The sequence below is a fragment of the Cyprinodon tularosa genome, unplaced genomic scaffold (assembly GCF_016077235.1).
Source record: "Cyprinodon tularosa strain WSP-4 unplaced genomic scaffold, ASM1607723v1 ctg520, whole genome shotgun sequence".
In the NCBI taxonomy this organism is placed as follows: domain Eukaryota; kingdom Metazoa; phylum Chordata; class Actinopteri; order Cyprinodontiformes; family Cyprinodontidae; genus Cyprinodon; species Cyprinodon tularosa.
The window spans coordinates 555,380-574,227 of NW_024039253.1; the positions used below are offsets into that span (position 1 = coordinate 555,380).

General features: G+C 37.3%; 2 protein-coding genes across 3 annotated transcripts; both read right to left on the reverse strand.

Annotated features, from left to right (window-relative positions):
• Positions 1-68: 68 nt before the first annotated feature.
• LOC119795743 (aldo-keto reductase family 1 member B1-like) lies at positions 69-6,108 on the reverse strand. The gene is made up of 10 exons (XM_038303927.1): positions 5,946-6,108; positions 5,345-5,512; positions 3,275-3,391; positions 3,025-3,102; positions 2,785-2,907; positions 2,578-2,684; positions 2,412-2,493; positions 1,943-2,026; positions 1,732-1,814; positions 69-436 (listed from the first exon to the last, which is right to left on the reverse strand). The coding sequence occupies exons 1-10, from the start codon at positions 6,009-6,011 to the stop codon at positions 394-396; spliced, it is 951 nt and encodes a 316-aa protein (XP_038159855.1). The 5' UTR covers positions 6,012-6,108; the 3' UTR covers positions 69-393.
• Positions 6,109-11,815: 5,707 nt separating this feature from the next.
• Positions 11,816-18,556, reverse strand: LOC119795730 (dnaJ homolog subfamily B member 9-like). Of its 2 annotated transcripts, none has more exons than XM_038303891.1 (3): positions 18,417-18,556; positions 17,905-18,145; positions 11,816-13,169 (listed from the first exon to the last, which is right to left on the reverse strand). In XM_038303891.1, the coding sequence occupies exons 2-3, from the start codon at positions 18,119-18,121 to the stop codon at positions 12,679-12,681; spliced, it is 708 nt and encodes a 235-aa protein (XP_038159819.1). In that variant the 5' UTR covers positions 18,122-18,145; positions 18,417-18,556; the 3' UTR covers positions 11,816-12,678. The 2 variants fall into 2 exon arrangements, with proteins under 2 accessions (XP_038159819.1, XP_038159818.1); XM_038303890.1 differs by having other exon boundaries at positions 18,407-18,537.
• Positions 18,557-18,848: the final 292 nt, after the last annotated feature.

The following is an 18,848-nucleotide window of genomic DNA, read 5'->3' on the forward strand; positions in this document are numbered from 1 at the left end:
ACTGATTGTCTCATTTCTGTGAGGTGCTGAGTTGTCAAGTAAAAAAAAAAGACTCGTAGACATTAAAATACATCTCAAAATGGGAGTCTTTACTCAACAAATTTGGTAAACAGGGAAAAAATACAATTGTCAGTATAAAAAAAAACACAAAAAAGAAATTTTACATTCTGGTTACTTTTAGTTGTTGCATTTTGTTTAATCAACATGATTTGATCAGCCTCTATTTAAACCCTTTACCTCCTTTTATATTTCTATTTTCTTTCAAAATCAGGATATCAGAGATATTTTACTTTTAACTGATCCACCAACACATTTATGTAGGATTTCCTGCAGGCTCCACAGAAGGGCAATTATCACATTGAAGGTTGATTAATTAAACTGCCTTCATTTTGTTTAGTATTCTGTATTGAAAGGGTAGTCTTTATGCTTCGCTGCCCTGTTGGGGTAAAAAGCAAAAGGAACATTAGACATTTCAATCCCTTTATACCGTTTCTTTTGCACATTATCCAAGCTCTAAGAACGTTCCACTTTTCGTCACTATATATACATGTTTATATTGTTTTGATCCACAAGTACAGTTGCAAGGTATTTGGATTGTGTCGATTTTAGCTTTGCATACTTCGAGAGTTTAGTTTTTACCTATTTGGCTTTGAAGAATAGCTTTATTGAAACCAAACTGAACAGACAGAATGCAGTGAATGATCAGCTGACATTGACATAGGGGTTAAAATTGATTTCTCAATGTTACGCCCCTGATCCATATTGGGAGAGTCATGACTCAAAACCACTATGAACTGTAAGAGGATGACAAAGGATTGCTGAAAAGATGTGACACTACAAAGAAAGACCAGCAGCAACTATTTACTCTCTGGCTCTAAACTCCATTGAGACATTTTTTCATCCTCTGATTATCTGAAGAATGCACCAATTAGTGGAATTTGATCAAAATAAAAAGTTAAAGATCTGATGGTGTCAATTAAATTGCAATTGCTGTAGTACTGATTATTACCTTGTGAGATATAAAAGATAAAGTGGCTTGTAATTTGTTTTAATTAGGGCTGCAACTAACAATTATTTAGCAAATCCATTAATCTGTTGATTATATTTCCAATTAATCAATTAATAATCAGCGAAAGGTTCCTTAAAGAAGACTTTGATGAAATCAAACCAGGGGAAACTAAAACTTGTCGGAGTTATGGATAGAGGAGCTTGATAATTTTTTTTTTTTTTGTCTTAAATGCAAAATGTTTCCATTTTTTTTTCTTATAATTGTGGTATAATTACTGCTCTAAGTGGGTCGCTCTCTCAGCTAAAGCCGTGTTTTAGAGTCTCTATCGACCAGTTAACGATTAATTGATTTTTAAATTAGTTGACTATTATTTCAATAATCGATTAATCCGATAATTATCAGCCCCAGTTTAAAAATGTTTACAGTGGAGCTTTTCACGCAGCATGATGCTGCCACCATCATGTATAATTTCATGATCGGTTGTACCATTCTTTTTCAATTTTCATTCGAAATCTGATGGTGCTGTTTGAGATTTCCAAAACTTGGGTGAGTTTTTTTAGAAACCCTTTTTTAACCCTGTGTGCTGTGTTCAGATGGTTTTCAGAGTTTAAAAAATATTTATTTTTTTCTATTAAATACATTTATGGTTTTAGTAGTAACATGAAAAAAGGTGAACAATTTCAAGAGTATATAAGACTATATATTTGGTTATTTCCACTCACCACGATGCTGGAAATCCTCTCCAGTTCTTGTTCAAACCCAGGATAGTCTTCATGTCATCTTGGCTTAATTCAAAGTCAAATAACTACAAAAAAGAAGCAGTCGATATTAAAAGTAGACCCAACTGCTGGGATTACCGATCCTACTGTAAATTCCTCGGATAAATGATGAGTCAGAAACACACAGTTTTATTATTAATAAGTCTTCTTTTACCTGGAAGTTCTCCTTAATCCGACTAGGGGTTGCTGACTTGGCAATGACAACCACATTCCTCTGTGTGTGGAACCGCATGAGAACCTAGACAAGAAATATGAGAAGAGCATTTTAATTTCAAACCTTTCTCTCCCTAAAACACTACAAACATTTTTTTTTTCTGTTTTTGTGTGTGCGTGTTTCTCTGCCACGTGATCTCAGATGTTTATCAGCTGCCTTAAGCGTTTTAATGTTTTCACTCAGTTCATCGTACACCACTGACCAAAGCATCCCTAGAGTACAATATTTATTTTGTTCACGTACTTCTAAGGGTCGTTTGTACTACTGCAATCTATAATCTTGCGTAAAATGTGAGGCGTCTCATTGAAAAGCATGATGTTCTTAAAATTGAAAAGTCACATTCCTATTTTTGTCTCTGACAGAAGAGCAGAAGAACTTTTGATCTTGTGTTTGTTGGTGCCTGTCTTACCTGTGCTGGAGTCTTGTTGTACTTTTTAGCGATAGCCAAGATGGTAGCATCCTCTAGAAGACGGGGGTCATCAGAGGAAGCCCTTTTAAAAGAAACAAGTTGTGCTCATTTAGTTTTCTTGACTGATGCCACTTCTGTGAGTTCTGCAAATGGTGGATTCTCTCACCAGGGTCTGTCTGGAGAGCCCAGCGGGCTGTAAGCTGTGACTGTGACGCCTTTTGAGTGGCAGTAGTTGATCAGCTTCTCTTGGGTTAGATATGGGTGGCACTCAATCTAAAGAGACAGTGTTATAAATCTAGATTCTCTTTACTTTTTATATTTTCCACATATTACATGATATTTCACTATTTTATATATTTAAAAAGTTGTCCACCTGGTTATTGGCTGGCTTGTATTTGAGGCCAGGCTTGTTGAGAATAGCTTCAATCTGGTCTTTGTTGAAGTTAGAGACGCCAATGGCTTTGACCAAACCATCATCCACCAGTTTTTCCATTGCCTTAAAAAAAAAAAAAAAAGTACACATTGGAGTTTTAAAAACAAAAAGTAAAAAAACAGACCATTTTCTAGTCATAACTAGTCTGTTTTGTTCGTTCAGTGACTTTTTTTGAATTACCTCCCATGTGTCCAAGAAGGAACTGTCATCGGTAAGTGCTTCATTGTTCTCATCTGTTGGAAAGATCTTATCCCCTGGCTGTGAGGGAGAAAAACAAGTATTAGACTCAGAATTTTATTGTGGATTTAATGACTAAGTGTTCTTAAGATTTCAAAGAAATTACTTGTAGACTTTAAAACAAGAGTTAAATAGCAAAAATGTAAGGTAATCAGTGCCAAGACAATTTACACAAGTTAATTAATGGACTGACCTGCATCCCTACTGGGTGGTGCATCAGGTAAAGGTCCACATAGTCGAGTTTCAGGTCTTTTAGAGTTTTCTCACATGCTCCCCTTACCAGCGATGGGACATGGAAGGTGCACCATAACTGGAAAACACAATAGACACAAAAATGAAACTGATTGCACAATTAAATATCTTAGACAGAAACAATCATGAGACTGTGTGACTGCAATAGTTTTGGTCAAAGTAAAACATGATTGACAAACTCTTCAATAGAGACAAGATGTTTATTAGATTAGATTTTAGATTCAATTTTATTGTCATTACACAGGTACAGGTACAAGACAACGGAATTCAGTTTAGGTCTAACCAGAAGTGCAATAGCAGCAAGTGCAGGATAAATAATGGTTCCATAAGTACAGGACATGGGTTTCTACTGAATAAATATAGAGATGAATACCATTATAAACAGAATTTTACTAATAGATTTGTCCTATGAATATAATATAACTCTTATGTATGAAGCCTATCTTAAGATATGTTCCAAACTCCAGTCAGATCAATGGAAGAATGATAACTAGCGTTGGGCTGTTGCTTTCAGCATGAAAATGTTTCTAGTGTTGGTTATAATAATGATCCTCTGATATGAAAATATGTGGTTTAACTTTGACCTCCTGGTTTTTTCTATGTTCGAAAGCCTTATTTTGAAGCCACAGAGGAACTAGTTTGGAGTTTTGTTAATGGACCTGATTAATTAGGCTAACTAACAGCCCTCTTATGTGTTTGCGGCACTAATCCCTATTTATTCACCTGATTGCTGATAGCCCATTGGTAGTACACTTTGCTGTGAAGACTACAGCCGCCATATTGGTACTCCTTAGTTAGGTCGGGAGTGGAAAAAATGTGTGCGCTACAGCATCGAATGATGATGTTCTCAATTTCAGGGCGGCTTAAGACTTTTGAAATAAAGATAAAGTCATCACTTTGACACATAATTGCTGTTTCATAACATCAGCAGATTACTCTCATTAAAGGTAATAAAAACTAGACGCATCACATTGCATATTTAGTATGAACTCCATGAAGTCTATAAATCATGTAATATAACAAATTCAAATTCATCACAACAAAATTAGTGTGTTAATGGAGCATAATAATGCTGTAGTCGTATATTAATATTATTACACACACACAATCTGATGATGTGCCAAATGTGCTAAATTGATGACGTAATATACATGTATGGATTACATGATTACTGCAGTTACATTACATTACAGGCTTATGCAGCGACTTCATGAGAGTATGGAGTACCAAGATGGCAGCAGGTGACCTCAGGTTTTTTCAGCCTATCAGCAGTCGAGTGATTGAATAGAGATCAGTGGTTTGCAATCCCCCATCTGTTTGAGCTGGTTTGTACTGGAAAAGTTTAAATACTTAAGAAATATGCTGGAAAAAACATGTTAAAGTTTGAGAAAATACTGGTTGCTTATGATAGTACCCGATTGAGTGCTTACTGTTGTTTCTTAAATTTGGGCTGTTGATGTACTTTAAATTTTGATGTAATGTTAAAGTTACAAGAATAGCTTGTTCTAAGCCTGGAAATGGCCATAAAATAAAAAACAAAAACACAGAAAACCTCATCCCATGAGCTTTGTAAAGTCAAAATTCATAGAAAAAGAAAAAACAAAAAGGAAATACTGTTTATTTAAATGTGATGTAATATAAAAATACTGGAATCAGTGTCTTAAGGGTTGATCTCCCAGTTGAAAAACTTGGTTTTAGTATTTATTGATTATTCCCAATGAGGGCAAAGGCGCTCTGAGGCATTATGGAAGAGAAAGGAATTAGCTGCTGAAAAAAAAACATAGTAGTTTTGATAAATAGTAGCACGTTGAGAAATATCTATGACATAAACTAAACAGTTCTAGTTCTAGAAGAATTATTTGCATGGTGTACATTAGCACTACAGTATAATTAAAATTACTAGAACAATTCAAAGCTTAAGAGAAGATTCTTTTTTTTCTATATATAGTGTTGTTACTTAATGATGTATAACCATGTTATCCCTCAAACAAGCATCTATTATGTGGCTTACCTTACTGACGATGAATAAGTCCTCTCTTTTTGTCACTCCTTGTTCAATCATAGCGCAGATTCCTTCCCCGACTTCTTCTTCGTTCTCGTACACAAAAGCTCCATCTATGTGTCTGTAGCCATTGCTTATAGCCACCTTCACTGCCTCACTGACCTTCCCTGGTTCAGCCTGAAGGGACACAAATGCACAAAAAAGAGATATTACAATTTTAAAGTAAAGCAGTAGTTGTCATGCATGTCAAGATGGTTATAATCATTCCCATATCTTAGCTCTTTTAGATGTTTGTTTCTTTCAACTTAACATACTTGGAAAACTATAAAACCCACACTTTTAGCATGTGCTATGTGTACTTTATATTATATTTACTTCAGCAAGCGTGCAGTAACGTGTTAATATTTAGCTACTTGCACAAATAATGCAAAGCCCAGAGTGAGTGAAGCAATCGCATTGCTTGATTCTACTCAAGGAGTTCTGTAGATTCAATACATGAACAGATAATTTACAACCGATTAATTCACTGAAACCTTAAAAGAGGCATTTTGTGAAAGGCGGGACCCAAAAAGACAAGCATGTAGTGTTAAACAGAAAAGTTTAGTCTTACCCTCCAGGTTCCCAGACCAACTATGGGCATCTTTGCTCCATTAAAAAGCGTAACTGCAGGAATCATCTTGATTTTATTTATTTTTTTTAAGTTCAGTCTAAGCTTATTGATCAGCAAGCAACCCGTTAAGCACAAAGATTTCTGCTACCAACTGACTGTGCATGCAGCTTTTTATCTGATTTTGAAATGGGAGGAGTTAAGTAAACGTGGACATTTGGCCTTGTGTGGTGCAGTGGGGAATAATCTGAATTAGGGTGTGACTGTATAGATGGGCTTATTTTTGTGTGCTAATTGGGGGAAGAAAAAAAAGAACCTTAATTTATTAATCAATATAAAAAACATATAGGTGCTATAAATCTGGTTGGATACTCAAGTCATGTTGATTAGAACTTAAATAAAAAATCAGAATGCCCTACTTTCATAAGCTGCAGTCTTAAAATGCTTTCTTTTTATATGATTGAGTTTTATGCAATGGATCTGAGATAAAATTATTTTATTTGCATTGCTGTGCTAAAAAACAATGGAAATATAGGAGCATTGGGTACAAAATATAACCTATATGGTTTTTCATCATGAGTTGGCAGAACAGGAGACAAACAACTCCCCAAAGATCTATAAAATACATCAAGCTGATCAGGGATAGACATTAAAATGGGATGACTGGACAGATAGTGATTCTAGTAATTTATAATGTGTTGAAAAGTTACTCCTGATAATCATGGACATTATGCATGTCTTCAACATGGCTATCAGATTTGAAGCTGTAAAGTGTTGTACAGAGTGACGTTGGTAGGTAATTATTAAAGAGGATATGATTATACAGCTTTTGTTATCTCTCTGTGGTACCGTGTTTACTGCAGCGTCAGTATACTCGTACCATTCATGTTTGCCAAGGCCGAGTTTGAAAAAGAAAAGCTTGGTGCTGTATATTTTTTATTTTGTATTCCACAATTAGTTTGAAATGATAACAAAGGGACCCTGAAATTACCCTCAAATTCTCAGTTCTATCAAACTGAAAGCAGCCTGGTTCAAATTCAGTCTATATTGATCTACATTACCTGGTATATTCATATATCTAAACTTTATATCAAGTAAACAAAAAATAGAATAAAAAGAGTCTGCTTGCCATGTATCAAAGTGAGACAATCCTGTTTTGTTGAGTTGAGCAGTCCCTTATATGAAGAAAGCATGTGGCGACAGTGGAATATAAGCACAGCTTTGAAACATAAGGAAAAGTCAAATGAAAGGTCTGATCTGAGCGTCTGTTTACCATAACTAACTGGATTAAAAAATAGAGGAACTCCAAGAGCACACTGAGGTGGCTGAAGTAGCTCAGTCAATGCATGAGGCTTCAGTCAACCTTTATCCAAGATAGAGACGCATATAAATTGTACAGCTTTTGCCTAGAAGTACTTTCTATGGAAAAAGAACTCAAGTTGAATAGAATTCAACTTGAGTGTCATTACACTGTCAGAAGTACAAGCACGGAAATGTAGTTTGCATCCATCCAGAAGTGCTATACAGGATATAAATATTTATATGTGCATAGAGACTATGTACAGTATGTATTGACTCTGAATGGTATTTAAAAACAGAGTGATTGTAAGAGCCTTTAAAATAAATAAACACAGGTGCAGACTGTGCAAAGAGGCCCCTTAGACAATCCAGCACATAACTACAGGGTGTAATATGCTGGCAGGGAAAGCTTAAAAAGTGGATGGAATAGTGCACAGGAACATCTGTGCAGAGTATGGGCTGGAAACCCCAAGGTCAAAGTGGGAAATACCTCCAAAGATGGTAGAGAATGACCAAGCCAAGATCCTGTGGGACTTCCAGTTACAGACAGACTAAATGGTAATGGCAAACCAACCGGACATTGTGGTGGTGGACGAAAAGCAGATGAAAGCCGTTGTGGTTGACATAGCAACACCAAGTGACTGCAACATCAGGAAAAAAGAATACGAAAAACTAGAGAAATTCCAGGGGGGTTAGAGAAGAGTTGGACAAAACCTGGAAGGTCAAGGCATCAGTGGTACCCGTGATCATTGGGGCCCTCGGGGCACTGACCCCCAAGCTTGAAGATTGGTTAAAGCAGATCCATGAAAATACATCAGACATCTCGGTCCAGAGATCCAGTTCTCTGGACCGAATCCAAGAGGGCAGTTTCTAAGAACAGCAAAGATACAGTGCAGAACCCTCAAGCTCCCAGGCTTCTGGTATGGGTGAGGAAGAGTTATCTTTAATATATATATATATATATATATATATATATATATATATATATATATATATATATATATATATATATATATATATATATATATATATATATATATATATATATATATATATATATATATATATATATATATATATATAAATTGGGCATAAATAATGATAGATAATAGTAGATCAAAGAGTTGCAGATTATATAGAGCTATAGTTGAGAAGTGCATGTAAGTGGTGTTGGATCTTTGGATGCGTGTGTAAGGATAGTCCATATGTTATTGTTTTGTGTGTGTGTTTGTGTGTGGAGGGGGTGCGTGCAGTCCTTGTAGTTGGTGTCAGGAGGCGTTCAGGAGCATGACAGCTATGGGGAAGAAGCTGTTCCTGTGCCTTGTAGTTCTAGTCTTTAGGCTTCTTTAACGTCTACCAGAGGGCAGGAGTCAGGAGAGTGTATGTTCAGAGTCAGTGGAGTCTTTTGTGATTTTTCTAGCCCTTTTCACACACAGCTTCCTGTAGATGTCCTTGATTACATGGAGCAGTGCCCCGGCAATGCGCTGACACTTTTCACCACCCTCTGCAATGCCTTTCTGTCCGAGGCAGAGCAATTCCCCTACCAAACTCGATGGTGCAGCGGTAGAAGTTCATGAGGATAGATGGTTCTTCTTCAGGCTCCTCATGAGGCTCCTCATTGTGCGTCTATTTGATGAGTTTGGAGTGGCTGGTCATCCAGGTCTGGTCTTCAGAGATGTGGACTCTAAGGAACTTAAAGCTGTCCAGACGCTCCACCACCGTCAGCATTAGAAGAGTTTACATTAAAAAGAGAGTGTAAATTAAGAAAAGAGTTTACTTTAAGAAAACAGCAGCAACAGCTCTGTCAATAGCTTCATCTGGAAAAGGATTGGGTAAAGACATCGTTTTCTGAGTCAGGATTACTTTTCAATGGTAGTGAAAAAGGAGTGAAACACACTGCAATGGAATAAAATAGAAGCCAAAGGCCAGGAGCTTTTGGATAATATTTTAAGAAGACAATTTCTTTCTTAAGAAACATAATTAAAGACAGAAGCATTAAGACTGGAAAACATTCTGATAGGTAGACAGAGAGTCCAAAAGTATTACTGCATGAACAGCTTAGTTCTTGGTTTTCTCCAGTAAAGGGACAAAGTGAAGAATAACACTAAGCGATGCTGCAAACTGGGCTGGTTTGCACAGACTCCCACATTGATTACTAAAAAAAAGTGATTATATGTAACAGATCCAGTAAGAGTCTGCCCCTCTATTGTCTCATTCTTTCATAGATTAGGTCAGTTTTCAGGGTATAAAATTAATGTTGCCAAGAGTGAATGCTATCCTGTCAATAAGCTAGCGATGCAGCCCTTCCACTTGGAGATTCCTTTCAAATTTAATCCTTTTGGATTTAAGTGCCTTGGTTTTTAACATAGCCAGGTCTTTTAATTATCTTTATTGTGAGGATTTGAGATTGAGACAGAATTTCAAAAATGGGGTTCCCTCCCTCTCCTTGTTTGGGAGAATAAATACTCAATGCATTTCTATATTTTTGCCAAAAAGTTTTCTTAAACGTTAAACTATTTCTCAATTTTTTGTAGAATGGCAAAACACCTAGGGTTAAACAAACAAAAAAAATACTTCAGAATTGTAAGTTCTACATCAGCCTCTCTTTGCGAAATTTTCAATTCTACTACAGGGGTGTAAACATAACTAAAATTATATTCCGATCCAAGTCAGTTGATGCACTCTGGTATCCGCTGGAAGCGCAGTCATGCTCCCCAGTTTCCCTCATTGCTTTACTGACCGGCTCGATGGTAGCTAACCCCTCTGGCCTGACCTGCAACCCTATGGTAAACGCCAAAGGGTTTCTATTTAGAAAACAGTTTAAATTAAAACAATAACACCATGCAGAAGATTTAATGGTGCAATTTGGTTAGAATTTCATGCAAAAACACAAGATATATTTGGGTCCAATTGCAAGGTTCTGACCTTTCTAGAACAAGTTCTAGAGGGCATACAGGCAATTACACACATACTGGGTTTACGCAACATAAGGCAATTAAATGTCTAAAAAGTAAGCCATGTTGATATCTAACGGGCATGAGGCCACAAGTTATTTGAGTTTAACCCAGGTCCACCTGTGATGTCACCACTTATTCTGCATCTTTATGTGCCAGCTCCTGGTAAAAGATTGACAGACTCACAACTGTTACGACCAGCGTAGGTGTGCGGGCGAAACGGATCATGACATTTGCTGAAATCAAAGTCATCCCATGACTCGACAGAAAAATAATGCAAGGTTTCGTCATAGCTCAGCTAATCCTGTAGATTGATGTGCAGCAAATGTAGAAGGGTAACTGTTGCTGTAGATGCGCCATACCTGATAATAAATGTGGGTCACCTGATTTATGAATGTTTAATCAGGAATAAATTCGAGGAAGGATGATTTAGCAGAAATCTGTTGCTTTAGCACCCAGTCTGCTTATGTTCATGGTTTAAGACATTTCTAATGGTTGCATTGAGTTATGTATGCATGTTTTCAGATTTGTTGCTTAAAGAACAAAATGTAAACAAACTAGAATCTATGGTCTTGTTTTTGAGTTTGGAAGTATTTTTAGCTTTTGTCAAAAAACAAACAAACCTTTTTTTCCATTTTGGATTGATTACTGGTTTGTGGGTAGAAATGTCCCAGCTTTGATTCGATGACACTTTCCTGAATTTTACTGTGTGTTCTGACGTTTTTTATTAATCAAGTGCCTGTTTGCAGATCTGTAATGACTCCGCAATTACTCCAGAAAGGAGGTAAAATCTGCAGTGGCAACCTTATCTGGTTTACTTTAACTGAACTGTGTTTAGGTGTGGCACAGTGTGGATGACTAAGCAGTTTTCATAGACCTTCCTATTTCTTTTTTTTTTATATAACCAGATTTTAAGGTTAAAACTCATGTGCAATCAGCTGTAATGGTTTGAGGCTAAAAGTTCTTCCTCTTGGTCATGTGCAGTTCCTTCAGATAATTTCATCCTTTCTGGTTAGAAGAAGAAAAGCAGAAAGATCTGAGCACAGAGGAGGCTTAGAAGTTGAACTTCACTTATGTTTCTATTAAAACATCTCCTTAGCTTTACAAAATGAGAGCTACTTGTATTTTATTGCCCTTATTTGGTCATGGTTAAATATATATCCGAGCTTTCCTGACCAACTAAAAGAAATCAGAAATTAAACATGAGTTAAAATATAAGTCTGCCATACTAAGTGAAATAGACAAAACATTGGAGAAAAACAATAATGTAACGTGATTTTTATGTTTTGATATTTGTTTAGGATCACCAGGCACCACCTTCCTCTTTTAAAAGGGTTTTTTCCAGATAAAGCAATGCTAAGGTTTGGAAAACTGCGACCTCTAGTGGTATGTTCTGGAACAACGAGTAGCTTGAACATAGAGTAATAACACATATTTTCCCAGAGGTAAAAAAATAAAATTAATAGCATAAAAATATACCTGACTTTTTTCCCTACCCTATAGTTGTATCTTCATTTAATGCCAGAATTAGCAAATATTTCTAAATTCTTATAGAGGATTTTTATGCAATGTGTACAATTGTTTTTTTGGTTAGAGGGGAAAAAAACATACAAACACATATATGATCTCTCATGTTTTAATTACTTTTTAAAACATTTTGCAATCCACACTCAGCACACACACATACACACTTATCATACACAAAGTGCAGACGTTAGACAATGACATTTGCAGAGCACTGTCTTTCAATCATAGGCAACATGAAGATCAAAGGTGCTAAATATTGCACATTCTTATCAGTTTGGGAAACTTAACTTGTCAGACCTTCCAGCTTGACTGAGAAATGAGTTACTGTAGCAACACTATAAGCTGCCTGCTGCTCGCTTTCCCAGTCTTTATCATGGGACTGATGTTAGGCTCCTACCCTGACTGAGTGATGGGAGATGCATTCCTACAGAAAGAAACTTAAAATGAGGTAACAGTTGATGGTGGCCATCCTGCACACTTTCCAGCGTGTGACCGCAGCTAAATTTCCTGAAAGTTCTATGCAGTAAAATACAGTAGATGTTCATTTGTGATCTATTCAAAGTTTGAAAGTACACGTGCATTGCTTGATTAACTGCTGTATTAAAGATATATTCTGAGAAGTTTTTTTTTGCCTTTCTGCTCCTAACAGAAAAAAGAGCAATCATTTCAATTTTTCGTGAGTGTCAGGCCATGCAGTCATAAACCGAAGCAAACACAATGAACAAGAAAAGATGAATAGTGGAGAGATAATTGGATGGTCCTACGACTTATTCCCATGCAATAAACAATAAAGTGGTTGAGTTATTGCTTCAGAACAGCTGCTTGCATAACTAGCTTGGAAATTTGTTGATAGAGAAATACGCAAAGAATTACAAAAGCCAAACCAAGTGATAAATTAACATCTGATTTCAACACCGTAACTGAAATTTGTGCGGAGAGTGTTTTTTCTTCTCAACTCAGGAGCAGTCGGTGAAGGTGGTCACCATGCTCCCCCTCCGCTCAGTCACCGTCCTGCACTGATGCTTCGCCGAGCCTTGAAATCTGCTCTCAGTCCTGGAAGCGTGCGTGTTGAAGGAAAACATTTTTTCCAAGTCCTCAAACATGTCATCAAACAGTCCTCCGCCGAAGCCCCGCTGCTGAAACGCTCTCTGCTGCCTGTTCATAGACTCCTTATGAGCCTGGAAGTGACTATCAAAGTGTCTCTTCTGGTGTGCCTGATTATGAGAGTGAAACTGGTGTTGGTGTCGCTGTTGTTGACCAAAAGGGTCAAAGTCTTTGAAGATGTCATCAAATTTAAAATTGAAGGACTGGTAGTGCTGTCTAAAGTTGTAGTCCCCGCCGCTGCTGCCGCCAGCTCCACTTCCTCTGAAAGCCTCTCCTGATGAGGCAGCGTGGCCAAGCTGGTCATATTCTCTCCTTCTCTTATCGTCTGATAATGTCTCATAAGCTGAAAGAGAAACAGATTTCAGGTAAGAATCTTTAGTTTAACATAATGTGTCACTAGATTTTAAGTGGAAATAAAATGGTTAACCACAGCAAGTTAATTCACGAGATTGTGTCTTACTATTATCAATAATAATATTACAAATGTGAAAAATATAAGTGGAAAATTAAAAAAACATTTTTTTTCTTTTTTTATAAAAAGATTTTTATAATTTTTTGGCAAGGCGCCACCATGTTGCAGTAGTGGTGGTCAATTCAATTCAATTTATGTAAATATATAGCACCAATTCACAACAAGTGTCATCTCACACTAAACATGCTTGTAGCGACAGTGGGAAAGAAAAACTCCCTTTTAACAGGAAGAAAGCTCCAGCAGAACCAGATCACAGTGGTGATGTCACAGGGATGGTTGATGCTTCAGCTAGCAGTTGACTGCGTAGGATATAAGGCGATACCTCAAAACGGTAAAACACAAATTTAGGTTTGATGGAAGATGAAGCTGAAAGGACCCTTGAGTGTCTAAATCCCATTGCTTATGCTTTTGAGCCCATTCGGCTTTAAACTCAAACCTTAGTAAGGAGAGAAAGGGCAGTGTTTCCTGACTATCCGCCCTATCGTGAGGCAATGCACAGACTGCCGGCACACCACTGGTTCCACATAGATATGGTCATCTGGACCTGCTAGGGTAAAAAAAACAACTAATACTGGTACATGTGTTTTGGGCATAGAGGGTTGGCAACGCTACCAGGTGTGGATGCTGGTCCCCGATGCCCACAGTGACGGATTGTCTATTACCAATGTTTGGCACATTTAGATTTCTGTGCTGAGTGAAGACATCAGAGAGACCGGACATTTCTGGAATAAAACCTGCAGGATGGTGAGGGAGAGCTCGGACCTTAGGATAACCTGACTGCCTGCCGTGGAAAAGGGGAATCATGGTAAGAAATAGACCATTTCTCTGCAGGTTTGGACCTGCAGTGGTAGCCTATGGCTAGTGGACCCAATGCTGCAGAGGTATCTATCCTGACAGCTGCTGTTTGAGTTTTATAAAAGTGTCTTTAATAATAAGATATAACAGGGATAAAGTCTGAAAAGTAGGTTCAAGTGATGGGAGTGGGTTTGGAGTTGGGGCACAGTTGAAGATTTAGTACCTGCGAATTTAACATTACCCCTCTCTGCTTTGCGTGTTTTCACCCTGTCACTACGGCAGATTGTTGCTGCTGTCCTGCTGTCAGTTGAGTTCAGCTTATAGGCGGTGAAATTAAAAACACTTGGAGCAGCTTCAGGCTTTAACTGGCTGACCGATGGACTGCTAGCTTTCCAGACTCAAAAGTCTGCTGCTTTACATATTCTAGAAAAACTCATAAAAACAAAACAAAAAAAAAGATAAAACAATGCTACTTTTTTATTTTATCTTTATATTTTTTCACAATTTTTATGTAATTATTGATACTAGTAAGACTTAATCTAATGAATCAAGTTAGTTTGGCCATTTTGTTTCCAAAAGTTTCAATTAATGAGGTTTTAATAAAACTATTGATCCTTTCCTTTCACTTAAAAGTGAAAAACAAACTTATCTGTAAAATTAAACATTAAAGTTTGTGGTTGTAATGTAATTTAAAACCCTTAAAGTTAGTAAAAACGTTGCAGCAAAATGAGATTACAAAGAAACCCACTTCTTTTCTTCATACTCAGATATTTCCTATTACACTATATTGCCAAAAGTATTTGCTCACCTGCCTTGACTCACATATGAGCTTAAGTGACATCCCGTTCCTAATCCATAGGGTTCAATATGACGTCAGTCCACCCTTTGCAGCTAGAACAGCTTCAACTCTTCTGGGAAGGCTGTCCACAAGGTTTAGGAGTGTGTTTATGGGAATTTTTGACCATTCTTCCAGAAGCGCATTTGTGAGGTCGCACACTGATGTTGGACGAGAAGGCCTGGCTCTCAGTCTCCGCTCTAATTCATCCCAAAGGTGTTCTATCGGGTTGAGGTCAGGACTCTGTGCAGGCCAGTCAAGTTCATCCACACCAGACTCTGTCATCCATGTCTTTATGGACCTTGCTTTGTGCACTGGTGCACAGTCATGTTGGAAGAGGAAGGGGCCAGCTCCAAACTGTTCCCACAAAGTTGGGAGCATGGAATTGTCCAAAATGTCTTGGTATGCTGAAGCATTCAGAGTTCCTTTCACTGGAACTAAGGGGCCAAGCCCAGCTCCTGAAAAACAACCCCACACCATAATCCCCCCTCCACCAAACTTTACACTTGGCACAATGCAGTCAGACAAGTACCGTTCTCCTGGCAACCGCCAAACCCAGACCCGTCCATCAGATTGCCAGATGGAGAAGCGCGATTCGTCACTCCAGAGAACGCGTCTCCACTGCTCTAGAGTCCAGTGGCGGCGTGCTTTACACCACCGCATCCGACGCTTTGCATTGCACTTGGTGATGTATGGCTTGGATGCAGCTGCTCGACCATGGAAACCCATTCCATGAAGCTCTCTGCGCACTGTTCTTGAGCTAATCTGAAGGCCACATGAAGTTTGGAGGTCTGTAGTGATTGACTCTGCAGAAAGTTGGCGACCTCTTCGCACTATGCGCTTCAGCATCCGCTGACCCCGCTCCGTCAGTTTACGTGGCCTACCACTTCGTGGCTGAGTTGCTGTCGTTCCCAAACACTTCCATTTTCTTATAATACAGCTGACAGTTGACTGTGGAATATTTAGGAGCGAGGAAATTTCACGACTGGATTTGTTGCACAGGTGGCATCCTATCACAGTTCCACGCTGGAATTCACTGAGCTCCTGAGAGCGACCCATTCTTTCACAAATGTTTGTAAAAACAGTCTGCATGCCTAGGTGCTTGAATTTATACACCTGTGGCCATGGAAGTGATTGGAACACCTGATTCCAATAATTTGGATGGGTGAGCAAATACTTTTGGCAATATAGTGTATCTTTGAGCAATAACACACATCACAGTTAATTCTTGTTGACAGTAATTCCTCTACATGCGTTTTAAAGATCATGTAGCGTTAATATCATAGGGTTTATACACATTTCCTCTTTTAAATTACCAGAATTTTCCAGGTACGGGTTGTAAATATTAGTCAGTTTTTCTGAAATTATGCAATAGTAAAATTGTTTTGTGTATATTTATATGCAAAAATGTTTGTAAAAAAAAAAAATACTAGTTAGTGAAACTACGAAAAGGGTTTCTTCTGGAATTGTGATTAATTTGTTGTTTTTTTTCCCCCCATAAAAATCTTTTTTATTTATTAGGCTTGTTCTATATTTACAATAGTAACTATGCCAAAGATAAAGGCTTATATGATGAACATCCTGGTAGAAGAAACCAATTTTGAAAAAAAAAAAAATAAATATTTTTTGAAAAATTTACAGGAATTGAGATTGTAGCAGCTTAGAACAGAAGTTCCAGCTAATTCTTAATCATTAATCAAGGGACAGTACACAAAGCTCATCTTACTGCAAGTCTTCTTCAGAGACATGATATACCACCAATCACTTTAAAGATAAAAAAAAACATGATAAATAAAAACTGAGGTACTTTTTTTTTTTCAAATCAAGATTATCCAGAACTAAATGCTAATCCCATGCCAGACCAAATCTATTTTAAAGCCTGGCAAAATGCATTTGGGTAAATGCAGCTGATTGTGTTTATTACATTTTCTTATGAAATTTTCCTATATAAAATAAAAAAAAAAAGAACTAGTTATTAAGTGTATTATTTAGGGCTGCAACTAACAATTATTTTGCAAATGGATTAAGCAGTCAATTATTTTTTATGATAAATCGATTAATAATCGGACAGTGAAAGGTTCCTTAAAGAAGATTTTTTACATAATGAAACTAGGTGAAACTAAAACTTTTCTAATTGAAGAGTTCTGGATAGAACATAGTGGGTTAACGGATGAAAACTTTTTTTATTTATTTATCTTAAATACAAAAAGTTTATATATTTTATTTACAATTTTGATGTAATTACTGCTCTAAGTATGTGGCTCTATCAGCTAAAGCAGGGTTCTTCAATGTTTTCTAGGCCAAGGACCTCCAAACTAATAGCGAGATGGAGCTGGGACCCCCTAGTTATATATATTGTATTAAATTGTGTTTTATCAAACTGGTCCTATAGTCACTCTATTACAGTAAGGCGATGAAAGTAATTCCTCTTTTAGATTATGAAAGTATTTCTGATTCTGATTCCTGGTTGATGGGACAGGTGTTGTGAATGAAACGGTGCCCAGCTTAAAAGTGCTCCTGTGTGTCGCTAAATGTGTGCATTGATGACTGAAAGACATCTTCTGCCTCCTTTTATCTGTTTACTACAGTGTGTTGAATCCCCGTTAATGTGTATTTAAAGAAAAGTCTAATCAACCAAAATTTTTGTGACCCCCATGCAGTACCTCCCTGGACCCCCTGTTGAAGATCTCCGAGCTAAAGGCATGTTTTAGAGTCTCTATACTCCAGTTAACGATTAATCAATTACTAAGGTAGTTGACGATTATTGCAATAATCAATTAATCCGATTAATTGTTTCAGTGCTGGTATTATTTATACTAAATATATGTATTATCAAACACACACACACACACACACACAAAAAAAAACCCTTCCAAAGACCTAAGAGGAACACAAACACAACATATTTGCAGGGCAACTAGAAAACAAAACACTTCCTTGACATAACAGAAAAGCCATGATGAATCACTGGCTTACCCTCTGCAATTTCTCTGAACTTGGCCTCTGCGTCTGCGCCCTTGTTTCTGTCAGGGTGATACTTCAGAGCCAGCTTGTGGAAAGCCTTCTTGATCTGGCGCTCCGTGGCATCTCTGGGGACCCCCAGGATATCATAGTAGTCTCTTTTGGCCAGGATGAACTCCGAGATGAGCAGAATGTGGACCGCAAGCAGCAGCATGGACTGAGCTGTGGCCATACTTACTGTTATCACACCCTTTGGCTATAAAGGAAGGACAGAATGCGTAAAGTTGGCTTAAACAGTGGTTACTTTTGAGAATAAAAGCATTTTCACTATACTTCGGTTAGTTTTAACGGAAGAAATAACAAGCTGATGAGGAGTACACTCCAGAACAGACTAGAAACTTTCCGTTATAAATAGTAGGCTAATAGACTATTTTATTGATACATACACTTACAAATAAAGCCTTCCTATAATATAGAGAGTGTTTGTATTTCCCTATCAGAGAGTTGGAACATTTACCTGCAATTACCTGCAAAAGAAGAGACGGACAGCCTCGGGGATACTTATGTCAACCGCCGATAACAGCTCCAGCTGATGCAAAACGAAACTCAGCAGCTGTAGCCTGAAAAGCGTTCCTGAGCCTCAACAACACGACTCGCTTTTCTATTGGTCCGTTTCCGAACACACTGACTCTGAAGGCTGTGATTGGTGGAAACCGTGCGCACGTGGAGCTTCAGAATTTACTAAAAGAGTAGAGGGATACAAAGATTATTACTGACGTTTTGATCCCGTTTTCGGGCGCCATTTTTATTTATCCATTAATGAATAATTTTATAGACGTCTTAAAATGTTTTAGCTGATAAATGTAATATTTTGAATGGGGTAGATTTAAACGTATATATATATATATATATATATATATATATATATATATATATATATATATATATATATATATATA